At 43.0% G+C, this 23,274-nt stretch overlaps 1 protein-coding gene across 7 annotated transcripts in view; it reads right to left on the bottom strand.

Annotated features, from left to right (window-relative positions):
• Window positions 1–23,274, bottom strand: part of SCN11A (sodium voltage-gated channel alpha subunit 11) — a 115,678-nt gene that overhangs the window by 35,581 nt on the left and 56,823 nt on the right. For 6 of the 7 annotated variants that reach the window (XM_016124017.2, XM_036219730.1, XM_036219734.1 and 3 more), the window contains 10 exons: window positions 20,527–20,655; window positions 19,151–19,254; window positions 15,561–15,734; window positions 14,690–14,750; window positions 9,741–9,882; window positions 8,990–9,187; window positions 7,882–8,055; window positions 5,088–5,217; window positions 3,771–4,009; window positions 14–217 (listed from right to left, as the gene is read on the bottom strand). In XM_016124017.2, coding sequence (XP_015979503.2) covers window positions 14–217; window positions 3,771–4,009; window positions 5,088–5,217; window positions 7,882–8,055; window positions 8,990–9,187; window positions 9,741–9,882; window positions 14,690–14,750; window positions 15,561–15,734; window positions 19,151–19,254; window positions 20,527–20,655 — 1,555 coding nt within the window. The remainder of the gene's footprint in view (window positions 1–13; window positions 218–3,770; window positions 4,010–5,087; window positions 5,218–7,881; window positions 8,056–8,989; window positions 9,188–9,740; window positions 9,883–14,689; window positions 14,751–15,560; window positions 15,735–19,150; window positions 19,255–20,526; window positions 20,656–23,274) is intronic. The other variant, XM_036219736.1, reaches the window with a different exon arrangement.

Consider the following 23,274-nt stretch of genomic DNA (forward strand, 5'->3'; position numbering starts at 1 on the left):
GTCAGTGCCTCACCACTCTTAAGGAACGGAACACTGGCATATTTTTTTCTTTCTTCATCATCACATCTGCATTATTTACTCTACTCATCATCACATCCATAAGACTGAGAAGAGCAACGATGCTGTCAAAAATGTTCCAGCCTCGGCGAAAGTAGTAGTAGGGGTCAAGTGCGATGATTTTTAGGCACATTTCTGCCATAAAAATGCCAGTGAAAACCTACAGTGAGACAAGGAAAAATGAGAAAAGGAAATTACCTCTCCTTGGGCATACACTTTTAAGAATCGTCCCAGGGAATTACAGAGGTCACAGAGAAATAACATGCATTCTCATGGTCGCACAATATAACCTGGAATCTATGAAAAAGACACATTTACTACTGTCCATGAACCTCACTCTACCTTTACTCCTCTGTCCACCCCCTTCCATGGTGCCCAGTCCAATATTACCAAGCTCATAGATATCTGTTGAAAATAAGGCAAAATTAGCTTCTTTTGGTAGACGGCAAAATGATAGGAAGTGTCTGAGTTCTCTTTAAAATGCTAATAAAGACTCCAAAAAGGGGGAACTATACAACAGCTCTGAAAATTAAAAATAAATATCCTCCATAAACCAGAATCCAAGAGGAGTTTGCCTAAACCATTCAATATCAACATCTTGATCAGAAAAATTTTAAAACAGGGCCCAGAGCAGAGAATTGAAAAACACTACTAGAGACAGAAAAATGTCTTTGAGCAACTCAATCAGAGGAGAAGCCCTGGATTGACTATGGCTGAAAGGAAGGTTAGTAAGTTGGAATATAATCCTAAAATCTCACTCAGAACACAGGGCTTTTCATTCTAGATCGAAATACCAGAGAATGAAAAAAGAGGGGTAAAAGTTGCAAAAAGTGGTTAATTATGTGTTTTCCATGGGCGAAATAATTTTTTATCCCATCTTTGATACTTAGATAAATAGACTTAGAAACTTGCAAAATGTTGAATAGGCAGTAGCCAAATTCAAAACTAAATCTATTTTCTGTATCTTTAATATAGGAGATAAAACAAAGCACTTCTTCATAGCAAATAGCACATTCTCCACCTCTCTTTCTCTAATAAATGGAAATGAGAAAATTCTAGCATGAAAAATATAAAGTAAAATAAAAGGGTTAAAGCCTTTAAAATGTTGTCAGTTTATCCTCTACAGTTCTAGAGAATAAAAACAACCACCTGCAAATGTTTAAATCTCCCTCTTAAAAGTAACAGATGATCTTTTTTAAATGCATGGCTAACCGAAAGTCATTTTGCTCTTGTGAGCACTAATAAAAGGCCAGGGAGGTCTCCTTACAGACAGTCTGCATCTAAATTCTTTTAATTCATCTAAATTATTTTAATTCAATTACTTACTAGTTATTTTTAAAATTCTTAAAATAAAATGATACGAGTCAAAATAAAAGGATAGGCAAAAATAAATCCAGGATAGGCAAGTAAAAAGAAATCAAGGGTGGCAAAGAAAATTCAGAGCTTAGATCTACCTTTTCCAATATTGCTAGCTACCCCTGCCCAATGCCACACCCAGTGCCTAAAGTCATGTAGTTTTGCCTGTTAAAGTTAACTGTGCCGGACTGATCCTCGGCCCCTTTGACACACTCCTCCTCCTCTGGTCTCCTTCAGGCTGTAGGTGTCTGGCCCTGCAGACTTCCTGATGCCTTGGGACCATTGATTTTGCAGTCCAATTCCAGTGCTATTTATGGCTTTTTGGGAGTTCAATGTACTCCCTTGATTCTGGGTATCCTGAAGCCTAGAGAGTCCATTTCCAAGTCCAGGCCCATGAAACTCCATAGGCCAGTTTAATCCTGGCCCACCAGAGGAGGGAAGCTTGGACGTATTCTTTGGAACTCAAAGCTCCCAGGTCTCCATCTACCACTGCCATAAGGACACAATAGATGGAGTGGCTGCCACCTTTGTACTGTATGTCTAGGGAATACTGAACATGGAATGGAATCATGGCTATGTGGCCAGCTCTACATGCTTCTTCATCAGTTTTCAGGAGTTGGGGTGCCGCTGCTGCCTGTGTCCTCAGACACCAACAATGTCTCTCCTTCTGCTTCTGGAGAGAGTGAAGAAGAAAGTCGCTTAATTAGCCAGCTTCTGACTGCAAAATGCAGCTTCACCTCAACACTCAGGATGCCTACTCAGTGGAAAATCTGAGGGAGGCTTTTGTCATTTCTCATAGTTCGACTAAGCTGATAAGTAATGAACATCTCTACAATTGTGAAGCCCTGTCTGGGGAAGTAACTCTGGGTTCTTTGTGTATTCTTTGGCACTTCTTCAATAACTCCATCTACCAGGAGGTGCTGAAAGATGGCTCTGCTGACTCTGGTGAGACAGGGAGCATGGCCCTGAGGATACAGCATTCTGCTTTCAAGTGAAACAAAACCATCAGCCCAATTCTTGGGACACTTCAGCAGGAGATAGCTAAATACACTGGCCTGGAGCCCATAAGACCAAGCCTGTTAGAAGGTACTGTTTGTGTTAAGTTTATCATGCAGCATGGAACCTAACTCAACCCTTGAACACTGCCAGGGAACCTCTGCCCAGAGGCAGTATGGGAAAAGGAACTTACATGCAGAGACTGTCCATAAGGAGATCCACCCTGGCCTTGTACGGCAGTCTCACTGTAGCCCCGCTCCTCCTGGGAGGGATGTGGGACTGAGGGTAAGGTGCCTGTCTCCAGTTCTACACCATCCTTAACTTGATACATAGAAGTAGCTCTGTGGAACAACTACTGATTCAATAGATACGGCAGGTTCTCATCAATGTAAGTAAATGAATGTTAAAAATATATCCATCCATCCATCCATACATCCATCCATCCATCCATCCATCCAAACACACTGCTTAGAAATACTCCACAATGCTAAAAATGATCATCTTTGTTAGTAGGACCATAGGAAATGAGTTTCTTCTTGGTATTTCCTTTATTTTTATTTTCCCTTATTTTTAAACTCTAAAAAAGCATGTATTACTTTTAATTGGAAAAACAAAATAAAACTTTAAGAAAAAAGGGCTAGACGTTCTGGTAAGATTTTTAGCCTATTAACTCATTAGTTAATTTGGGTAGAACATTCAATTGGTAATTATTTGTTATTTCTGATATTTCAGAGACTAATCTTCCTTTGGGAAAAAATGCCTTCCACAGGAACTATGAATTAAAGTAAACAGTTCTTGAAAAGTCAGCTCTCCTATACTAGTTTGCTCGATTTAACTGAGACTAGATTCATCCAATAAAAAACATAATGAAAGAGACTCAAATCTGGATCCCTAGCCCCCAGCTCGAGACACCCACTTCTGGGAAAGTGAACCTCCCACAGCCAGGCCTTGACTCATCTTTCCAATGGAATAACACCTAGTCATAGCAGCCACATTATTTTGTGACAAATGATGTCATCAGTATCACCAATGACCTTGGTACTCATTACCATGAGCCTCTGGATAAGGTTCATGTTTTCTTAATTATCCCGAGTAGTTTACATTTAAAGATATCTACTTGCTTCTGGCTTACCATTGGATGACTAAAAAGACACCGTAATATACTAGAGGGACCAACACAGGCCCTGTGGGAAACTACTGAAATGAGTAAAAACAATACCCTAACCGTCATCTTTTCTCTTTACTCCACTGAAGGGGAGCAAAGACCTAGGTTGGGTTGGGCCACTCACAAAATGTCTAGACTTCGAAAGGGTTACTGTTCAAAGTTTGAAATATGTTTTATTTAAAAAGCCTAAAGTTACCAAATTTCCTGTATACAAAATATGCTCAAAACTCTGGTCCATTTTGTGATGCTCCATGGCCAAGAAGATAGTATTGATTATGATGCAGATGGTGATGGCCAGCTCAGTAAAGGGGTCGGTCATCACGGTTCTCAGGGCCTTCTTGAAGCATATCCACCGGGGACTACAGTCCCACACAAGGTATTTGGATGCCAGGTTTTCTCCACACGGGAAGCAAGCCTCCTGGGATTTTTCTTGTTCTGGAGGAGAACGAAAGAGCAGTTGAAGAGTTAACTCTGAACCAGTCTGGCTGCTCTCTGCCTGAGTACATTCCTACCCTCCTCTTCTCTGGGGTCTCTTGTGATACATGGTCAGTCGAGAAGGGCAATGACTGGTGTAGCAGGAAAGGTGCCCCACATCCAACTTTCATGGGGTGGAGTCAGGTACGTCAAGTCTTTACATTTGTATTGGACATTTAGGAACTGGGCTGCACTGCTAGAGATACAAATGGGTAAGTCAGCACTCTCTATCCCATGGGGACCCATGAGGGAGACAGACATCAGCCCAAGTTATGTCCCCTTCAGACAGACCATGCTGACGGCTGTAACGGAGGCATGGGGAGCTATCAGGGCTCAGGGGAAGGAGATACAGTCAGGCAGGGGCATTTATTCACACTGAAACAAGCGGCACTCTCTCAGCTGCTTGAGTCCAGGCCTCAAAGCGACTGCCCCTCCGATTTCCCTGGCACCATTTCAGGGACTCATGCAGGCCATGTGAGGTGATGCAACAGGCTCGAAAGGGCTATGTGACCCATTGGACCTCATTCTTACAGGAACTTGAGTCCTGCCCTTGATCCCCGACCCCTTAGCTGGGTCCCTGTTACCCGCTGTTAATCAGGTCCATCAGATGGATCCAGACTGTCAACATAGGTCTTCTATTTCCATTCCAGATTCCTAACTCTACTTTCAGTGACAACTGCCGCCTATTGGAAACTTCGATGTCTTCTCCTCTTTGGCTGACTATCATTGTCACTGAGACCTCCTATGACTGCCTGGCCTAATCAGGAGGTTCCATCTGTGCTCTTAGTCCCAAGTTTAGCCAGTTCCCACACTACCCAAGTACTGGCTCAGGCAGGCCTAGAGGGAAGACCCGTTTCTTCCAAACCACTTGCTTATGTGCTCCAAAAAGGCACAGGAAATCACTCTTTGCAGGAAGTACAGTGGGCTGCAGAGGGTTTTGGGGTAGGGAGTAGGGGAGGAGGATGGGGGCTTAAGAGAGGGAGAAAGGAAGGACATCATCTAAGTTAGGCTCTCTGTTGGGCTGGGAGTGAGAACTTACCCTGCATGGTGATGGTCAGGATGCTGACGGCACTCAGCGCCCTCTGCCTCTGGAGAGGGTCTCTATGCTCTTCGCAGAAGTCCACTGACAGGTTCTGAGACAGTCGTTTGGTTTGCTCTAGGAGGTAAGGCTGTAAAAGAAGATGTGGACCTTCTAAGAGAAGGAGCTGACTCTTCAAAACTTCACGAACTGCTTTGTTTCAACACCACATACAGCATAGATGTTCAATATTTTGCATAGACTAATTCATTTCAACATCATGGCATGGCAAATGTCCAGTTTTCTTATTTCATATTTACTAAATGAGAAATATGGTTTGACCACTCACACTTTTTATGTGTGCACATTTCTAGAATCCTACCTATAATTTTTTTTTCTTTTTCTGTGATTTAGTCATTGTCGACAAAGAGCAAATCTAATTTTACAAAAACTAACAAGCAATGGTTCAGGGTATGAAAGCAGTAAAAAGTCTTAATTTGGAAACAATGTTTATAAAGGGCAGAAGTGGGAAATAAATTTAGAAAGGTGGATTGGGGACAGAAAGTGAAGTGCCTTAAACGGCTGCCTAAATAGATTTTGAAATAATCAGTTACTGAAAAGAACTGTCAAAATAAATATCACTAAATCTCTGTACTAAAACTCAAGCACTCTCTCAGGCTGTGCCCGAGGGTTTATTGACTCTACCTTACTTACAATTCTAAATTCTCTGGAGATTAAAGGACATCAACCATCAGCTATCCAGGAAACGCGAGTATTCATAACGAGTTTATTTTCCCAAAAGTTCTGACCAAGCAGGGCCCCAGAGGAACTATCCCTTTGTAATAACCTACTCTAAAGGCAGCCTGTAATCCTTCTATAACTATTTCCTGTTCTAGTTAAAGCAAAGAGACATTTTATATTAGGTGTGTGGGTCTTTATCTTTGTGGAACAAAGAGAAACTTTCAAATTTTAAAAAATTATTCGCAGTCTCTTCAATAATGCTGTGGTCCGACACCAAAGAAGCCTCTAAACTATGAGATCTTTTCGTCACTCCATCCGAGGACTGCCTACAGCCGTGGATGAGGTCCATCCATCTACTTCTGCAAAGGCCCCTCACTCCCTTTCTCCACCCCATTCTCTGGCAGGCACACTCACTTCGATCTACCTCCTGTCTCAGAGAAGTGGCTCTACCCATTATTCCCCGGCCTCTATCTTTAACATTTTCCCCTCCTCTGACGTCTCTTCCACAATTAAAACAGGTTTAAACATCTCCTACCGGAACGATAAGAATAGCTATTTTTCTACGGCACACACCCCTGCATAGCTCCATTCCAGCATATCCAACCTGCTACTCGATATCCCTGCTTAGATGTCCATAAGCACCTCAAAACTGACACATCCGAAATTGAATTTGCTATCCTCCCCATCCTCAGAACATGTTTTCTTTCCTGTCTCAGTAAATTATCCTCCATCAAGTCAGCTACCCACGCTATACACTGGGCGTCATTCCCCACCCTCCACATCTAGTCAGTTGCCGAATTTTATCTTCTGTAGGTCACTATCGTCTGTTCGTCTCTCTTCATCCTCCTTGCCCTAACCACGGTTCAAGCCATTGTCATCTCTTACTGTAATAACTTCTTAATTGGCTGACTCCAGTCTTGCCCTCCTCCAATCACCCTTCTCCACTCCACCCAGGATTTTGAAAATGTAAATGTGGTCATATCACTTTTGCTTAGAACTTTCCAAGGCTGCTTAACCCCTCGCTCTCAGTGTAAAGAGTGAACTCCTTAGCTTGGTTGTAAGGCTTTTTGTAATGGCTCCATTTACCACGGCAAACTCTTGCTACCCACTACCCCATCCTCATCACAGACACACAGACACACACCCTTGCAAGTTTTCTGCTGGGTCATGTTCTCCTGCGCTCCTTCACTTCCAGGCCTTTGTAATTGCATGTGTTTTCTCTCTATTTGTGCTCCATTCTTTCTTTTATCTATCAATTCATCCTTTAAGCTTAGATGCTACTTCCTCTGGGAACTCTTCTCTGATCTACTGCCCTTCTCCCAGCCCCCACCACGTCTGGGTTGGCCGTCTGAAGCAGATGCTATTGTTGGCCCTGACCTATGTCCTCGGGCTCTACCCTGAGGGCTTTCTCTGACGACCCTAATCCCCTCTGCTCTAATACACAGCAAGTCAGAAATACAAGAAAATTATTGTCTCCTGACCCCAGCAGTCTTTAACCAATGAAAAGCCTAAATTGGCGTATGAATACTCTAGTGCCCTCACTCCAGAGAAGTTAAATTCCAACCCATCTTCAGTGGCAATTGGCTTGATAATATGCACCTCAGTCGGCCACCTTCTCTTCCATGTATCACGTCTTCCCTCCCTTCGCAGTGCTTCCTGGGATCACTTTCTAAATAACAGACGTGCACGCTAACAGCTCACGGTGGGCTTTGGAGGGAACCCGCACCGAAACCCTGCTCCCCCTCTGCTGTCCCATAGCAATCATCACGTCCGTCATCACACGGAAGAGTAATCGCCTCCTTATTAGTGTTTTTCTCATTCATCTCATGTAGACCCAGTACCAACCCCAGTGCCCAGCAGATAGTAAACACTGTCAAATAGAAAGATGTTTAAATAAACATTTGGAAATAAATGGGTAATTGAGTAGACACACAGATGCAGGAAAGTATGTGCAGATAGATGCTGGATAAATGAATGAATGCATGAATGAATGAATGAATCCTTTCAATTGGACAACTTGACCTATCTCCCTGAACAGTGATATGGTATCATTAACTCTTTGGCCAAGACTTACCTTTTTGGGGGACTCCTCATCAGACTCTGATCCTGGAACCTGTTCTTTCTCAGACTCTCTGAAAAAAAAGGACTTCCTTTTCCTATTACCAAATAGCTTTCTCTTCTTTGGGGAAAAAGATGACACTTCAAGGGAATTAAGTGAACTTCTGTCAATTCCCATGGCAACCAGAGCCTTAGAAAGTGAACAAAAGAAATTAATGAGCATTTTATACCTCCCCATGAAACACTGCAAATGACCTCAGCCTTAGTGGGCAGTCTCTCCTCTTTGCTGGCAGCAATGTACCATGTAGATTGCTTGTTACCTAACTGGAATATGTTACTTTGTCATTATCTGGGAAACATGTCTTATTTGTCCACAGAGATTGCAGCCCTCAAAGGCAGGGGGAATCTTTCATATCTCTGCCTCACAAACCCTTAGCACTGGGTCCAATATGTGCTAGGCACTCAAAAACTGTTTGTGCCTGATGATGCAGATGTTAAGCACTTACAGTGGGCTTCCTCCTGACACATCTCTGCGGAGGGTGAGAAAGAGTATCAAACATAGTCCCTGCCCTGAAAAATCTTAGAATGTAACTGGAAAAATGTAAAGGTATCAGGGAAACAATGAGAATGGCCTATAAATATGACAGGAATTTCAAGAACGTAGAGATAATCATGGCTATTGTCCCCAGAGCCACCATTTTTGCCTTCCCAAACCCTCTCAAGCAAACACCTTGAATGCAGACATCTCCAGATTCCCACAAGAAAACCTGGAGCAAAACCTGGATTTATATATGTATGTGTGTGCACATGCATGTGTGTGTGTGTGTGTGTGTGTGTGTGTGTGTGTGAGATCCTCTATCAAGCAATTTGAAATCTGTCCTAGAAGGCTCAGGTTTCAAAGGTCAAAAAGCAGCAAAACCAAGGGATCCCTGTTCTCAAGAGCCCTGAGCCGGGATATCTTCGTGACAGAGAGCAGCAGAGCCAGTCTGCAAGGGGATAAATTCTCAGAAAAGCACCAGTAGAGAATGCTGTGACCGGGCCTTATACAGCAGCCTGAGCCTCAGGCCCAAAGGCTTCTGGCATCCCCTGAGCAGGGCTCGCTCTCTGACCCCATGAACCCATACCTCTTTCTCCTCCTTTAATAGCTGCTGGGCTTCCTGGAACATCTTCTCCTTGGCCTCCGTCTCAGCAGCTACGTTCTTATTCTGTTCTTCGTAAGCCATGGTGACAACAGCCAGGGTTAAATTAATGAGGTAGAAAGAGCCCAGGAAGATGACCACCACGAAGAAGAAGACTGCAAAGAGCCCCGAGGTGCGCAAGGTCTGCAAGGGACAGAGCACACACTGGCACCTGGAGCCTTCTCCCACAGCCGGGTGGCCATCACTTCAAGCAGAAATCGTGCAGTAGCAATTGGTGTCCCCCAGCCCTGGCTGGCTCAGCGGCCCACAGCATCATCCACAGCCTCCCCAGTGATACCTGATGCCCTGTCACCCAGGGAGGAGATGCCGTCCATATGTCACCATGGAAGTCTCAGTGACTTTCCCATCATTATCTCCAGAGTACTTGCATTTTAAAATTAAAAGGGCAAGAGCATTAGCAATGCTTCATGAAAACCGAAGTGTTAGTGGGACTTCTGGCAGTGTGAAATCTGGAGAGGTATAACATTTCTAGGAAGAGGAGTGTTTATATACGATTCTTCCAGATATCATGTTTATATATTTTTTTGATGTTTCTGACAGAATTTCTAAACCAGAATTTAACAGTAAAAGTGTTAAAAATGAGGAATAGAATACAAAGGTGGGGAGTAGATGGTAGGTTATAAATAAATGATAGATGAGAGAGAAAGGGAGAGAGAGAATTAAAAAAATTGACAACCTGTCTATAAAGCTTCTCCCAGGAATCTTGGGTCATAAGCCGGAACATGGCAAGAAATGACCAGCCAAAGTTGTCAAAATTTGTATAGCCATAGTCAGGATTCTTTTTAGTGGATCTGCATGTAAATTTTTCGGAACAGTCACTAGATATGGGAAACAAGGGAAAAGAGAGAGAATAACATTCCTTATAGCCCAGCTTCCCTTTTCCCCTACATGGTACTGGTTCTTCCAAGGGCCATGGGTTCACACCCAAAAGTCCCAGGTGAAGAGAATACTTGTAGAGTGGCCATCCACCCTGTTGGCCAAGCCTCCCAGCCTGTACCTTAATGTGGGTGCCCATTGACTCTATTCAAATAGATCGATCAGTAAATTCGTATTAGCAGTTTTTCATTGAAAAATTAAGTGCAATGACATAGCGAACAATTAACAGCAAAAAAGGGTATCTAATAAATAAGAAGTCTCCCTCTGTTCCTAGATCCTCCAGTACCACTTCCTAGAGGCAACAGTTTACATTTACTTTTGTAACTTTCCAGATGTTTTCTATGAACATAGAAGCACATATACATTGATGCATATCTTCTAGAATATATATAGGAGCATTCTTTAAACACTCTCTTGCACCTTGCTTCCTTCATGGAACAATATAACTTGAAGATCCTTCCATACCAGCATAAAGGGAGATATCTCGTTCCATCTCATGCCTTACAGTCCTATGATTTCTCTAACTGCTTTGCTAATGATGAATATTTACATTTCAGTTGTTAATAGGCTTTTGGCTTTACAAACATTTGGGTTTTTATTTTACGAACAATGAATATGTTGCACAGGTCCTTGCCCATACCACCAAAGCACACAGCATTAAGTATGCCTATATGATATACTAAGCATACATACTTTCATAGTTTTTAATAAGCATAGTGTTTTTATCAAAGTAATACATGTGTGTGATTTAAAAATCACATGGCACCAACAGCTTGTAATGAAAAACATTCCATCTTTCTTATACTCCCAAATTCAACAGCTTTTAACTCTTTTACATCTACATCTCTAAATAAAATGCTTCTGCTGATATCTGATTTATCGGTTTTAGTCCTTGATGATTAACACCCTGTGGTGGCTTATCCCATCCTGCTTTATCACATTTATATCACTCTTCATAGAAAAATACTGTGGCTTGTGTTGATGGCTCTCCTGGGTTGAATACATTTTTACTTGACTCTTGCGTATTGCTCTTTCTAAGTTTCACCCCCTCATTTTTCTGGAGTAAGTCTCAAGCAGTTTCTTGAAAAGATTGGGTGATCTTGGCAGATATGAATATAACTTTTTTCTGCGTTTGCATATGACTGTTAGTTTGTCCAGAGATAGAATTCTGGGCTGAAAATTATTTCCCCTTAAAAATATGAAGGCACTGCTCAGCTGCTATCCCGTGTGACTGGTGGGGACTCTAGCGCCATTTTGGTTTTGGCTCCTTATGGATGACCAACCTTCTTTTTCTCTTTGGTTTTAAGATCTTTTCCACCAAAGATTCTGAAATGTCATGAGCTTAACACAACTTTTTCATCCGTTGTGTTGGGCACTTTAAGGAATGCTGAAGGACTTTCATCCTTAATCTCAGGGAAATTCTCTGTATTATTTCTCTGCTAATTTCTTCCCATTTGTTTTTTCTGTGCTTTATTTCTAGAATTCCTACTTTGTCAAAACTTGGAACTTCTGGATTGATATCTATTCTTATATTTACTGTCTCTGTCTTTTGTTGTAATTTTCTGGGCTATTTTCCCATTGATTTTTTGTTTTTTTGTAATCATCTTATCAAAAAAAAGATCTCTTTCTTGTTCTCTGTTCCTTTTTCAAAACAAGCTATTTTTGTTTTTATGTACACAATATCTCTATAAATTTTCGCCAAGTTATAAAAGTTCTATTTAAAGTTTTAAAAGCTCTTTTTGGTTCTCTGAATTCTTGCTGTTTTGCCCATGGCTCTTACGAACTGAATGCTTATGTCCCCCCAAAAGCCAAATGTTGAAATCCTAACCTCCAATTTGATGACATTAGGAGATGAAACCTTTGGGAAGTAATTAGGTCATGATGGTGGAGCCCTTACAGAGACCCTAAGAGCTCTTTAGCCCTCTTTCTCTTATATAAGGATATGAGAAGATAGCAGCCTACAACCTGGAAGAGGACCCTTGCTGGAACCCAACCATGTTGCTGCCCTGATCTTAGATTTCCAGCCTCCAGAACTGTGAGAAATAAATTTGTTGCATTTAAGCCACCCACTCTGTGGTATTTTGTTATAGCAGCCTGAACTGAGACAATGGTCACTTTTTCTGTTTATCCTGGCCTCCTTCATGCCAAAGGCTTTCTTCAGTTGCCTGGTGAGCCTGGGCTTTCAGTCACATTTAATCAGAGGTCCTGACGAGCTGACTGAGCATTTGGTGGGCAGAACGGGACCTAGTGAGTGGTAGGCTTTGCTTTACGGTGACTTGGAAAGAGGACATCCATTGTGCTCTCTTTCCCAATCTCAGTGAAATTCTGTGACGTCTCCATGTTCTTATCTTCCAGGAGCCAGTTGGGACTGGACCTACTACCATACCTAATTTCCCTCATTTTTCTGGTCTCCATTCAAAATATAAGCTGGTTTTGTTCAATCTCCCCCTCTCTGGATGTGCCTTCCCATCAACCTGCACAGATGATTAAGTCTCTTCTCCCACGTTCCCATCTCAGGAAAGGCATCACCAGTCTCTCACACCAGAAATGAGAGGAACGCCTGTAACGTTCGTCTCTCCTCTGCACTTCCCACCTCCATCCTGCACAGGCATTTGTGTACCTACATACACACGAACACGTCTCTTCAAGTCACAGATCTTATTTTTTCTGTCTCCTAAAGGCCTCTGGGATTCATCCATCCACTTATTCTCATCTCTGCTGTGCAGCCGCACGACGTTCTCTGTATTATATAGCCTCCTAAGTGGCTGCCTCATCTATTCTGTCCCTGAATTCTGCACACAGCAGCCACAGTGGCCTTTAAAAATATCTAAAATAGATTCTCTAAAATAGAGGACAGGCTGATGACAGCCAAAGGGGAGAGGGGTTGGGGGGTGCGGCTGGAAGAGATGGATGAAGGGTTAAAGAAGTACAAATTAGTAGTTGATAGATGGTCACAGGGGTGGGGAGCATGGCATAGGGAATGCAGTCAGCATTAATGAAATGGCTAGGTGGAGGGCCAGAGGAGAGAAAGAGCAATTAGGGGGATCATTTTATAAACTATATAAATGTCTAAACAATGTGTTGTATACTTCAAACTAATAACAAAATAATAATTTTTTAAAAACTTAAAAATATCTAATCAGCTCAGGTCTTGTTTCCTTTGATATCGAGGTCAAAATCTTTGGCACTGATGGGCTACTAGATTTTGCATGGTTGGCACCCATCTTCTGCCCCTCTGCATAACTGCATGCTGGGCTTCTCATCTCCAACATGTCCTCATGACTCAGGCTTTCGCCTTTACTGATCCTTCTGGCTGGTATTGTTTTCCCTATCTCCTCACATACCAGAACCTTCTACTTATGCTTCAGATCCACACTGTAGTCACCAACCAGTTAGTCCTCAGAGAAGGAGGCAGTGAGCAAAGATTAAAAACCAGGCCTGGGCCCTGAACGGACAACAGCCTGCTTGGGAAGGTGACCCTGGATCTGCCATCTCTTTGAAATCTGCCATGTTTTGATCAATGTGGAAGGATGTGTACCATAAAACACCTGTGCTTTGAGACTATACTCAGACTGAGAGAATTATGATGTGACACAAGCTTAGAGAGACAAGGACACTATGAAGACCAGTTGGAAACAAAGGCTGCTGCTTCTATGGGTCTAGGTGGCCCATCCCACCTTGGATGGATTTTACCTACAGTAACCAGACCTGCCTTGCATGGATGAGGGGTCAAGGAAGCACTGTATGTGACAGCTGTTGGGCCCCTTACTAAATGAAAACACTGTGGGTGCAGTGTGCCCTGTTAAAGATCATTCTAGAGAGCCTAGTAAACCTCATATTGATTAAAGCCTATTACGTCTTGTGAGTTTGACCTAATCTGAACCCACGACTACCACAAGTGGCATTGGAGGATTTCCCTAATTTTAAAGATAAGCTTAAATGCCATTATCTCTCTTAGTATTTGTGCATTTCTCTTATAACATGCCTCACACTTTTGAGGATTTACTCTACATCTCTCTTCCCTGCAAGATGTCATTTCAAGAAGGCAGAGCTCCCTTGTTCATACTTGTGTTCCTCAGGCCTAACACAGAGGTTGGTACACGGCACTCCTTGATACCTATTTATTTTTGAGGAATGAATACAGTCTATTTCATCAGAGTGCCTAGTATGTTATCTTAATTTGAAATACACTCAATAAATCTTCACTGAATTGAGTCTCTCACCACAGAGAGCACTGATGTCCTGGAAGAAGGAAGGGTATCCCCAAAAGGCCAGAGAGTTACCAGCTGTTGGGGTTGAATGTATAAGAACCGACATACAACGGTACATAATTAGAGACAGTGGTGGCCAACAGATCAGCAAACAGAAGAAGCATGCTCAGATACTCTGCACCAGGGTGCTGAACAGAACAGGAAGTAAGAACGTCTTGGGGCTTTCAATCATAATGTCCTTTCTTACCTTTGAAAGTCTCGAATATCCACTCCATAGAGGCAAAACTTCATGTTTTCAGTGGTTTTATAATGTTACAAATTCAACATAACTCAGGGGTGAAATCTGCTCTAAATACTTGGAAATAATTTTTAATTTAATAATGCACATCTAAACTTGCTTAGCCGCATGAAATAATTAGTACTGTTTGAGATCTACCATTAGTGCTTCCACAAGTCATTAGATGAAAACTGCCACATCACCTTAGAAGATCCACAGTTGCTCTGATTAGGAGAATAATGGAGAGTATAAGGTTCTTACCTTCTACTGAATGCAGTGTTACATAGTTTGAATTCAGTGGAATCTTTTTCATAGCAAGAGTCTGAGAAAACAAAGAAGTATTATTCAGATAAAGAAACCACTGAAATGAAAAAGAATAGCAAATATGTCAGATTATTCTTGGAACAGATTGTTCAGAAACCCTCTAAAATGATCAAAGTGGGTGTCCAGAGAGGAAATGGAACTTGAGCCATCAGGAAGGAGTGAGAGAAAAGGAAGGAAAGGAAAAAGAAAGGAGGAGGAGGAGGAGGAGGAGGAGGAGGAGGAGGAGGAGGAGGAGGAAGCAGTCACAGCACCATGTTGCTTCTCAATATATAAAACTGAAGACCAATCCCTCCCCCGCCCCAGGGAAGCTGGACACAAATTCAGCCCATGAGACACTCGTAAACCAAGACAGACATCGTGAAAATGTAGCCACATGAGACTCAGGACATGTGAAATTGGTGTAGAGTCAACCTTAGCATGGAGAGGGTACAGCATAGAAAGAAGTGATATCATTGGAGAAAATACATGGGGATGGGAGCTGGAAAGTTGCTGGTTGCCTTTGGCCAGATCTAGGCACTCTGAAGAGTTTTGCAAAGCATGACAAAGAAGTGGGCAGAAATCTACATGGAGAAAGGATGGGAGCTGACCATCTTCTTGTGGATGTGACTTTGGGCTTTTCCTTCTCCGTAGAAACCTGAAGAATGAGAAAAGTCTCTAAGACATGCAACTGCCTATATGAGAGCCCTGGATGGATGTGGTCATCCCGTGCTCCTAAGAGACTCTGTCATGCAGATGTGTAGATAGTGTGAGTGGGGAGAAAACAAAGTTAACCATGCACAAACCAAGGAGTGAAAGGTGGGGTATTTACCGGGAAAGTCGGTGAAGTTCTCACAGGCCTCACTGACACACATGTGTTTTAGATTTCCCATGAAGAGCTGCTGACCGACCAGGGCGAAGATACTCAGGCAAAAAAGAGTCAGGATCATCACGTCAACAAGCTTCTTCACAGAGCGCAGCAAGGCCCCCACGATGACCTTCAGGCCTGAGGAGGAGGACAGGGGCAGAGAGAAGCCCTCACACACACAACAGACACAGGCAACGGGCAGACACAGAAGAGAGCAACCAGGCCTCGGAAGCTGTCTGATTGCAGACTGGAGCTGGAAACTGGCCAGGCCTAGGATTCTGATGCCATGCGCTCTAGTTCCAACTCCATGCCTTACAAATCGTGTGTCATCGAAGTTGTCCACCTGTCGAGGACTCGGCCTCCTCATCGCTGCCCTTTGCCCACCACAGAGTTGCTCCGAAGAGCAAATGAGAAGACTTTGAGCAGAAACATGCCACACAAGGAGTACCTTGATGACAGCCATGCAGGCCCCTCCACAGCTGGGGGTCACATGTATTATTGAGGCCAGAGTAAGGCCACCCTAGAAAAGGAGCCAGAGCTATATTCAACATTTAGTAGTCACTACCCATTATGAGGTACATGAGGTGTCCCGAAATACAACTAAATTGGGGGCAAGAAGCTGGAAGGGGGAGCTTTGTATGCACTTACATAATGAGGATGTCCTAAACAAAAACAATTAGATTACAAGTAACAATAGGGTTTTTTTCATTCATTCAAGAAATATTTACTACTGTGTTTAAGGCACAGTGTTTTGATGCCAAAGTTACAAAATAAGAAGAATATAATCTTGTAGTGTGCTGCAAACATTTAAAATCAGCTGGGGATGGGGGTGAGAGTATAGAAAAGTCTTCATTTGTAGCATTTAGAGATTCCCTTGTTTGCTGAATTCTCTAGTATAGATTCATCTTCTCCCTCCAAATAACCTTTCTTCCCCAGCTGGTTTCCAGCTACCAACATGACGTCCCTGGATGCAGAGCTAGAAAAAGATGCGGACAGCCAGAACTATGCTGGAGAGCCAGAACACGTCAACCCCAGCACACCGCTGACTTGTGGGACCTGCTCTCAACACAGCCGGAGGGAGAAGCAACCACATGTGTGCACTGTAATGCATGTGATGACACTAGGTGATAAAGTTGTAATTCATTAGTGTGAACCATCATGAGGATACTTGAGAACACAAGGCAGCAGCAGCCCTCAGGGGATGACCTTCCTACAAAGTGTGATGCCGCATGGGGACATGCGGAGGAGCCTTGAGGCCAAGCTGGGACATTTACTACGTCCCCAATTGTAGCCAAACAAAAAATTACTATAATCTCATCCAAGTCTTAGTTTAATCTATAAGAAGCTTGAGTCTTCTCCAAAGGAAGAAGATTTAGATGAGAGAAGATGGTTGTGATTTGTAAATAATTTTTATATAGTCCCATGAAAGCCTGTACCTCACACCTTTGTTTTCAAAAAGCATCCAGGGATCTGATGTGTTCATGAGTCAAAATGGAGACAATGTTTAACTGCTTAGAGATGAAGGAGGAGACATTAAAGCTACTGAGTGACTGTCTGAGGGTATATTTTACATGAATGAAAATATGAGGGACTCAGCTCATTCAAGAAGCTTCTAAGTCATCTTGGGAAACCAAGGTCCACCTTGCAAAAGAGGAGAAGAAGGAAGAGGGGTGACGAAGTCTATATAAGTGTCCTCTGACTAACAGTTTCTCTATCACTATGCAGTTGTTTTTCTGGAGTTTTTTAAAAAAATAACCCACCGCTCTGTTTGAAAAGACCCAAATTGCCTATAGTTTTGGTATTGCAGCTGAGCCACTGATAGAAGAGACTAGAAAGGAAGGGAAAAAGGGAAAGGAGGAAGAACTTCAAGGGGGGAATATTTTTAATAAATATTTTTTTTTTTTGTAAAGGAAAGAGAGGAAAGAGGAAGGAAAAGAGAAGAGTGTGCCATAATAACCTAACTTCTTATGAACTGGAATTCATATTCACAACCATCCTTGGCTTCATCCTGATTTACAGAGCACCTTCCTTACCTGGCTTCCAGGAGACTGACTTTGCCTTCCCTCCTACTTTACTGATGGCTCCTGTTCATCCCTTCCCTGGTTTCTCCCCCTCCCTCTCCTTTGAGGTGGCAGTGCCCCAGGACTCAGACCTTCATCTTCTTCTATTCTCCATCTACGTTCATTCTCTTGGTGATCTCAACAGATCTCATGGTTCTCAATATCATTTATAGGCTCATGATTTCCAAAGTTACATCTGCTCCCCAGAACTCCAAAATACATAATTGCCTACTTGAAACTTTCCCTTGGATGTCTCACAGTCGTCTTGAACAGAACATGTCCACAGCCAACCCCTCGTCAGATACCAAGACCTGCTCCTCTCACAGTCCTCCCTGTCTCAGGCAAGGACACCTTCATTTTTCCAGTCACTCAGGCCCCAAACTGCCACTCTTTTCTTTTGCTCACACCATACAGAATCTGACCACTGTCCACCCACTCCTCTCTCACCACCTAATCTGAGAATACCACCATCTCTTGCTTAGATTATGGCGGTGGCCTCTTGTGTCAGGTTGGGTTCTCTGAGAAGCAGATACTGTGGGACCAGGTGTGCAAGAGATGTGTTGGGTGAAATGCCTATGAAGAATAAGGAGGAGAAAGTAGAGTTGGCAGGGAGAGCCTCAGACTGAGTCGCAGGGATGCCACCTGGGAAAAGAGAGCAGAAAGGAAGCAAGATTGGACAGGAGGAGCCTCAGACAGTAGTGCTGCTGTGACAGTCTCAACCAGATTTCTGGGGAGGCCCTGAGACAAAGTCCCCCTACAGAGGAGTTCCACGGTGTGCCCAGCGTGCAGGATAAGCGTGATGTTGGCGTGAACGTGAGTGCAGTGGTGAATCCAGCAAGGCGGCCGCTGGGACCACTTCTCTCAGAGCAAAGCCCAAGTCCTCCCAGTGCTCACGAGCCTCCCCGTCACTTCTGTGGTCCCCTCCACTACCTGGCTCTTCACTCTGTCTGCTCCAGCCCCATCCATATCCTCTCTATCCCTCAGTCTTTGGAATGGCGGTCTCTTATTCTTAGAACACCATTTACCAGGTATCTGCTTATGAAACTCTATCACTGCCTTCGAATCTGCTCACGATTCACTCGCCTTCTCAATAATACCCATCCTGACCACTCTTGAAAAATGCAACTTGTTTCCCCTAATCCCTGTGACCTCCAGTAGCCTTCACATTATTTACTTCTCCTTTTTATTTTTCCATGGCACATGTCACTTTCTAACATGCCAAATAATTTACTTATTTGTTATAGTTATTGCTTAGGGTCTGTCTCCCCATCCCACCCCCACCTAAAATGTAAACTCCATGAGGGCAGGGGTCTTTGTTTGCTCACCAATGTATCCCAAGCACCTAGCACAGTGCATGGACAATACATATTTGTTGAACAATCAAATAAAAAGTAAAAGCAGAGTTTGTTTTTGGTTTAAATGACATTTGGAGAAATTTTAAATATAAGAGAACATTTGCTCATGCTAAGAACCAATGTTGAAAGGGTAACTTACCTGAAACTACTGAAATTGCTTTCAAAGCTCTTAACACCCGAAAGGTACGTAGGGATGACAGACCGATGTCGCTGGCATTGATATCTGGTGAAAATGTTACAAACCTACAAGACAAAGCACAGGAAAAGCCTGGGCTTGCTCGGTCCTGCAGATGCTCTGCACACCTCCACGATGGCAGAAGTTAACACAGTCTGAGCCCTGTGTCCACCAAGGTGGAATCTGAGGCCTCCGCTTCCCAGGCCCACCTTCGCTCTCTCATGCTATGGACCACAGGCTGTACAGGAGGCTGTTCTCAGCTAATCTTTATATTTGGACAAAGGTGGGGATTCCTCGAAATAGTCCATGAAGTTGTGGCTACATCCATAGATAATATGAATCAATCAAAACATTTATTGACTGGCTCCCAAGTCCCAGGCCCCAGTGCACTTCCCTAAGGTCTCACTCTGCAATCAAGCTCGGAGGGAACCCAGATGGTCTGACTCCAGGGCCCACATTCTTCACCGCTTTTCAATACCCAAGAGCCCTCCACTGTCGAACTTCAAGTGTAAAACTCTGAAATTAATAGCATCTACCTCAAAGGGCTTTTGTGAATATTGAATAGGAAAATATATGCAAGTGCTTAAAATAATGGCTAATGAGCAATAAGTAGATAAGTAACGTTAAGTTTATTATTCCTGTGCCAGCAATGGGCCATAGCGCTTCTTTTTATTTTGCTGACTCTGTCTCATCATTCAGATATCAAAGTGATACTCCTTTCTTAAGAAAGAACTTCGATTCTCACCTCAGGTCATATGAAATATACACGATAATGAACTCGAAATGAACCACGGACTTAAACATACGAGTCAAAGCTATAAAACTTCTAGAAGACGACATGAGAGAAATTCTTAGTGACCTTTCAGTACCTAAAGATTTTGTAGACGCCTTGGTTCTGCCAACACAGCTTGATACATAGGTTAGGGTTCCTGCCCTAGCACTCACCCTACCAGACTGCAATGGTCATTTTTTTCTGTTCTTGTCTGGACTGTGAGCTTCAAGAGAGTGAGAACGATGTCCATTTTTTGTTTGTTCGTTTGTTTGTTTTCATTATCACAACCCCTTTTTCCTGCGCAGACCCTGGCACATAATAGGCCACCGTTTAGTGAGTGAGTGGCTGAAAGAATGAGAACATGAGAGAATGAGAGGCGGATTTGTGCACAGAAGCCTCAGGCCAGAAGGCTACGTGGTGCTGTTCAGGGCCAACAGACACTGCGCCCAGAGCTCTAGGCATCATTAGGTCACACTTAGCCACTCAAGGGGATTCAGAGACCTGATGTAAACCAAGAGGCTTTTTTTCCCACCCCAAACTTCCAATAGAAAACCTTTAGCATTCTTACGCTGTTGCAATGACAACCGAGTCCAGCCAATTCCATGGATCCCGAAGAAAAGAAAACTCATCCAGAATGAAACCACTCGCTAATATTTTTATCAAAGCTTCAAAAATATAAATCCCAGTGAAGACATACCTACAAAGCAAATCATTCAGAACAAGAAGGAACATGATAAGTGATGTGAAAAGCAGAGGGCCCATCTATCTGATCTAGCCTCGCTGAGGTTTTATCCTTTTCGATGTGACATTTAACATTCTGGTCTTCGGCAAACCAGAGTTCAGAAAGGCAAGTTCTGGTAGTTAGGCTTTCTGAGAAACAGGCCCATAGAGTTTCAGTTTTACAAGATGCAGAGTTCTGGGTATGAATGGTGGTGGTGAGTGTAGAACTATGTGAATGTTCTCAATAGTATTGACTTATACACTTAAAAATGGTTAAGATGGTAAGTCTTATGTATATTTTGCTACGATTTTTTAAAAAACAATTTCCATTTTCTTCAGAGTCCTTCCTCATATCTATCCTTTATTTTCCTTTTTCCCCCTTCCTCTTCTTCCAAAAAAACCCCAAACACACACACACACACACACACACACACACACACACACACACACACAACCAAAACACAATACCCTATCTCTCTTGTTATAATCTCAGGCTGACAAAAATGCTGGGTCTGCAAGCACATGTGCACGTGCACACACACGCACACACACGCACACGCACACACAGGTTTCACTTCTGGGACCAAAACAATTTACTCAAACAATTTGTTAGTTCAGAGTAAAAGAAATGGCCCTTTTCTGGTAGAATATCCAGCAACTGTTAGCCTTCAAAGCTAAAGAACTAAGGTCTTAAGAATTGTAAAAAGCAGCCAAGTCCAAGAGAGGAAATTGTTATGAATCTGCTTCAGCCTTTTTCTAAGATAATCACCTTTTAGGTGACAGATGAACACATCAGGTTAATTAATGTCCACTCTGAAATCTCACTTTTTAAACTCAGATATAATTTATAAAGTTCTAGATACTTTGGGAAAAGGCTGTAATTGCCAATTTGTGGGATTTTGCAAGTCTTCATTTAGATCTCAAACAAAGGAGACAGAAGCTGCTGATGGCCATTTTAGCCTGACCACCTCCCTCCGTTCTTTCTCTTTCAGCAGAAGCCTGGCCAATGGTGGGACAGGCAGACCAAGACGACATCTGATGTGGAGTAGAGCCATGCCCACCAGCAAAAAGCAGGGCTTAGGAGCTCCGTGATGGAAAAACCCCAACCCACGAGGCAAACGAGGCTCTCTGGAGTGTGTTGCTGTCAGTCCCTACATAGCTAGGGTATTCAGCAGCGTCATGGTGGTTTCCAAGCAGGTTAACAGAACACCACCACCTGGTCCTAGGGGACTTCTGCATTCATTCTTTGAGAACTATTCACTTGGAATCGATTTCCCCATTTAAAAGTTTTCTGGCAAAAGAACACTGAAAGAACTCTCCGCTCCTGGGCTAAGCACTCAATTGCATGCCTCCCTTTACGAGGACATGTTCAAAAGCCTTTCTCAGCCCCACTTTCATGCATCCACTACCAGTCTGAATGCCACTAGGGACAGCGGCAGCTGCCCCGACTTCCTGCCCCTACCTCCACGTTCTCTGCTTCCCTAAAGCCTAGACAAGGGTTTTTTCATATTTCTGCCTTGTGGGACTTTTAATAGTGAAAATGACCTTGAGCAAATTAGCTTCCAGTTGGGCCACTGATTCCCATTAATGAGAAGAGAGGACTCATTACATTTTGCCAGAAGTGCTGGGCAGGGCAAACCACTGCTGTAAGAACAATGCCACCTCCCGGATCTGTTTCCTCCACAGGTCTCACTCTTTTGACCACAAAGGCTTCCAGGGACGCTGCAATAAACAATAAGCAGCAGCCCCTGCAACGCGCATTAGGTCCTCACTTGGAACAGCCAACTCTCCGAGGGGGAGAGCATTTCCCCAGTAATGATGCCAGGATGGTTTCTATTCCCAGGAGTATCCATGCTCCCCAGCTCCAAGGCACAGCTCCTAAGCTGGCTGGCCTTAACCAGATTCCAGGTACCACCCAGCAACGGAGAGGGCACAACCACTAAAAAATAATGCAAAGAAGCTAAAAAGCTAGTAGACGATTAGAATGAAATACTAAACATACCTGATTAAAACAAAAGAAGACAGGAAAGGGAGAACAACAAACAGAAAAGCCGAGGAACAACAACAACGATGACAAACTGATGAGCTCAATAGAAAACTAGTAAAAAAACAGCATATGCAAAATGACATTAAATGCAAGTGAACTTAACATTCCATCAGAAGGCAAAAGATTGGTTTGGCAGACTTCATAAAAAACGAAAAACAACTATATGCTCTTTATAAGAGATACACTAAAAATACAAGAACGCAAAAGGATTGAGAGTAAAAGAATGGAAAAAGATATACCACACAAACAATGAGCAAGAGAAAGCTGAAGTAGCTACATTAACATCAGACAAAACAAATACTGAAAGGAATATTACTAGAGACAAAGGATATTTCATGATGATAAAAGAATGCATACACCAGGAAGATCATAAATGTTCATGTGCCTAATAATAGTGCTACAACATATATGAAGCAAAATTTGACAAAAAAAAAAAAAAAAGGGAGAATGGACAAATCCACAATCGCAGGTGGAGATTGCAAGCCTCTCTTCAGTAGTCTGTAGACGTACCAATAGAAGCAGAAAAGGTGTAACAGTTCTAAACGACAC

The sequence above is a fragment of the Rousettus aegyptiacus genome, unplaced genomic scaffold, assembly GCF_014176215.1.
Source record: "Rousettus aegyptiacus isolate mRouAeg1 unplaced genomic scaffold, mRouAeg1.p scaffold_m13_p_4, whole genome shotgun sequence".
In the NCBI taxonomy this organism is placed as follows: domain Eukaryota; kingdom Metazoa; phylum Chordata; class Mammalia; order Chiroptera; family Pteropodidae; genus Rousettus; species Rousettus aegyptiacus.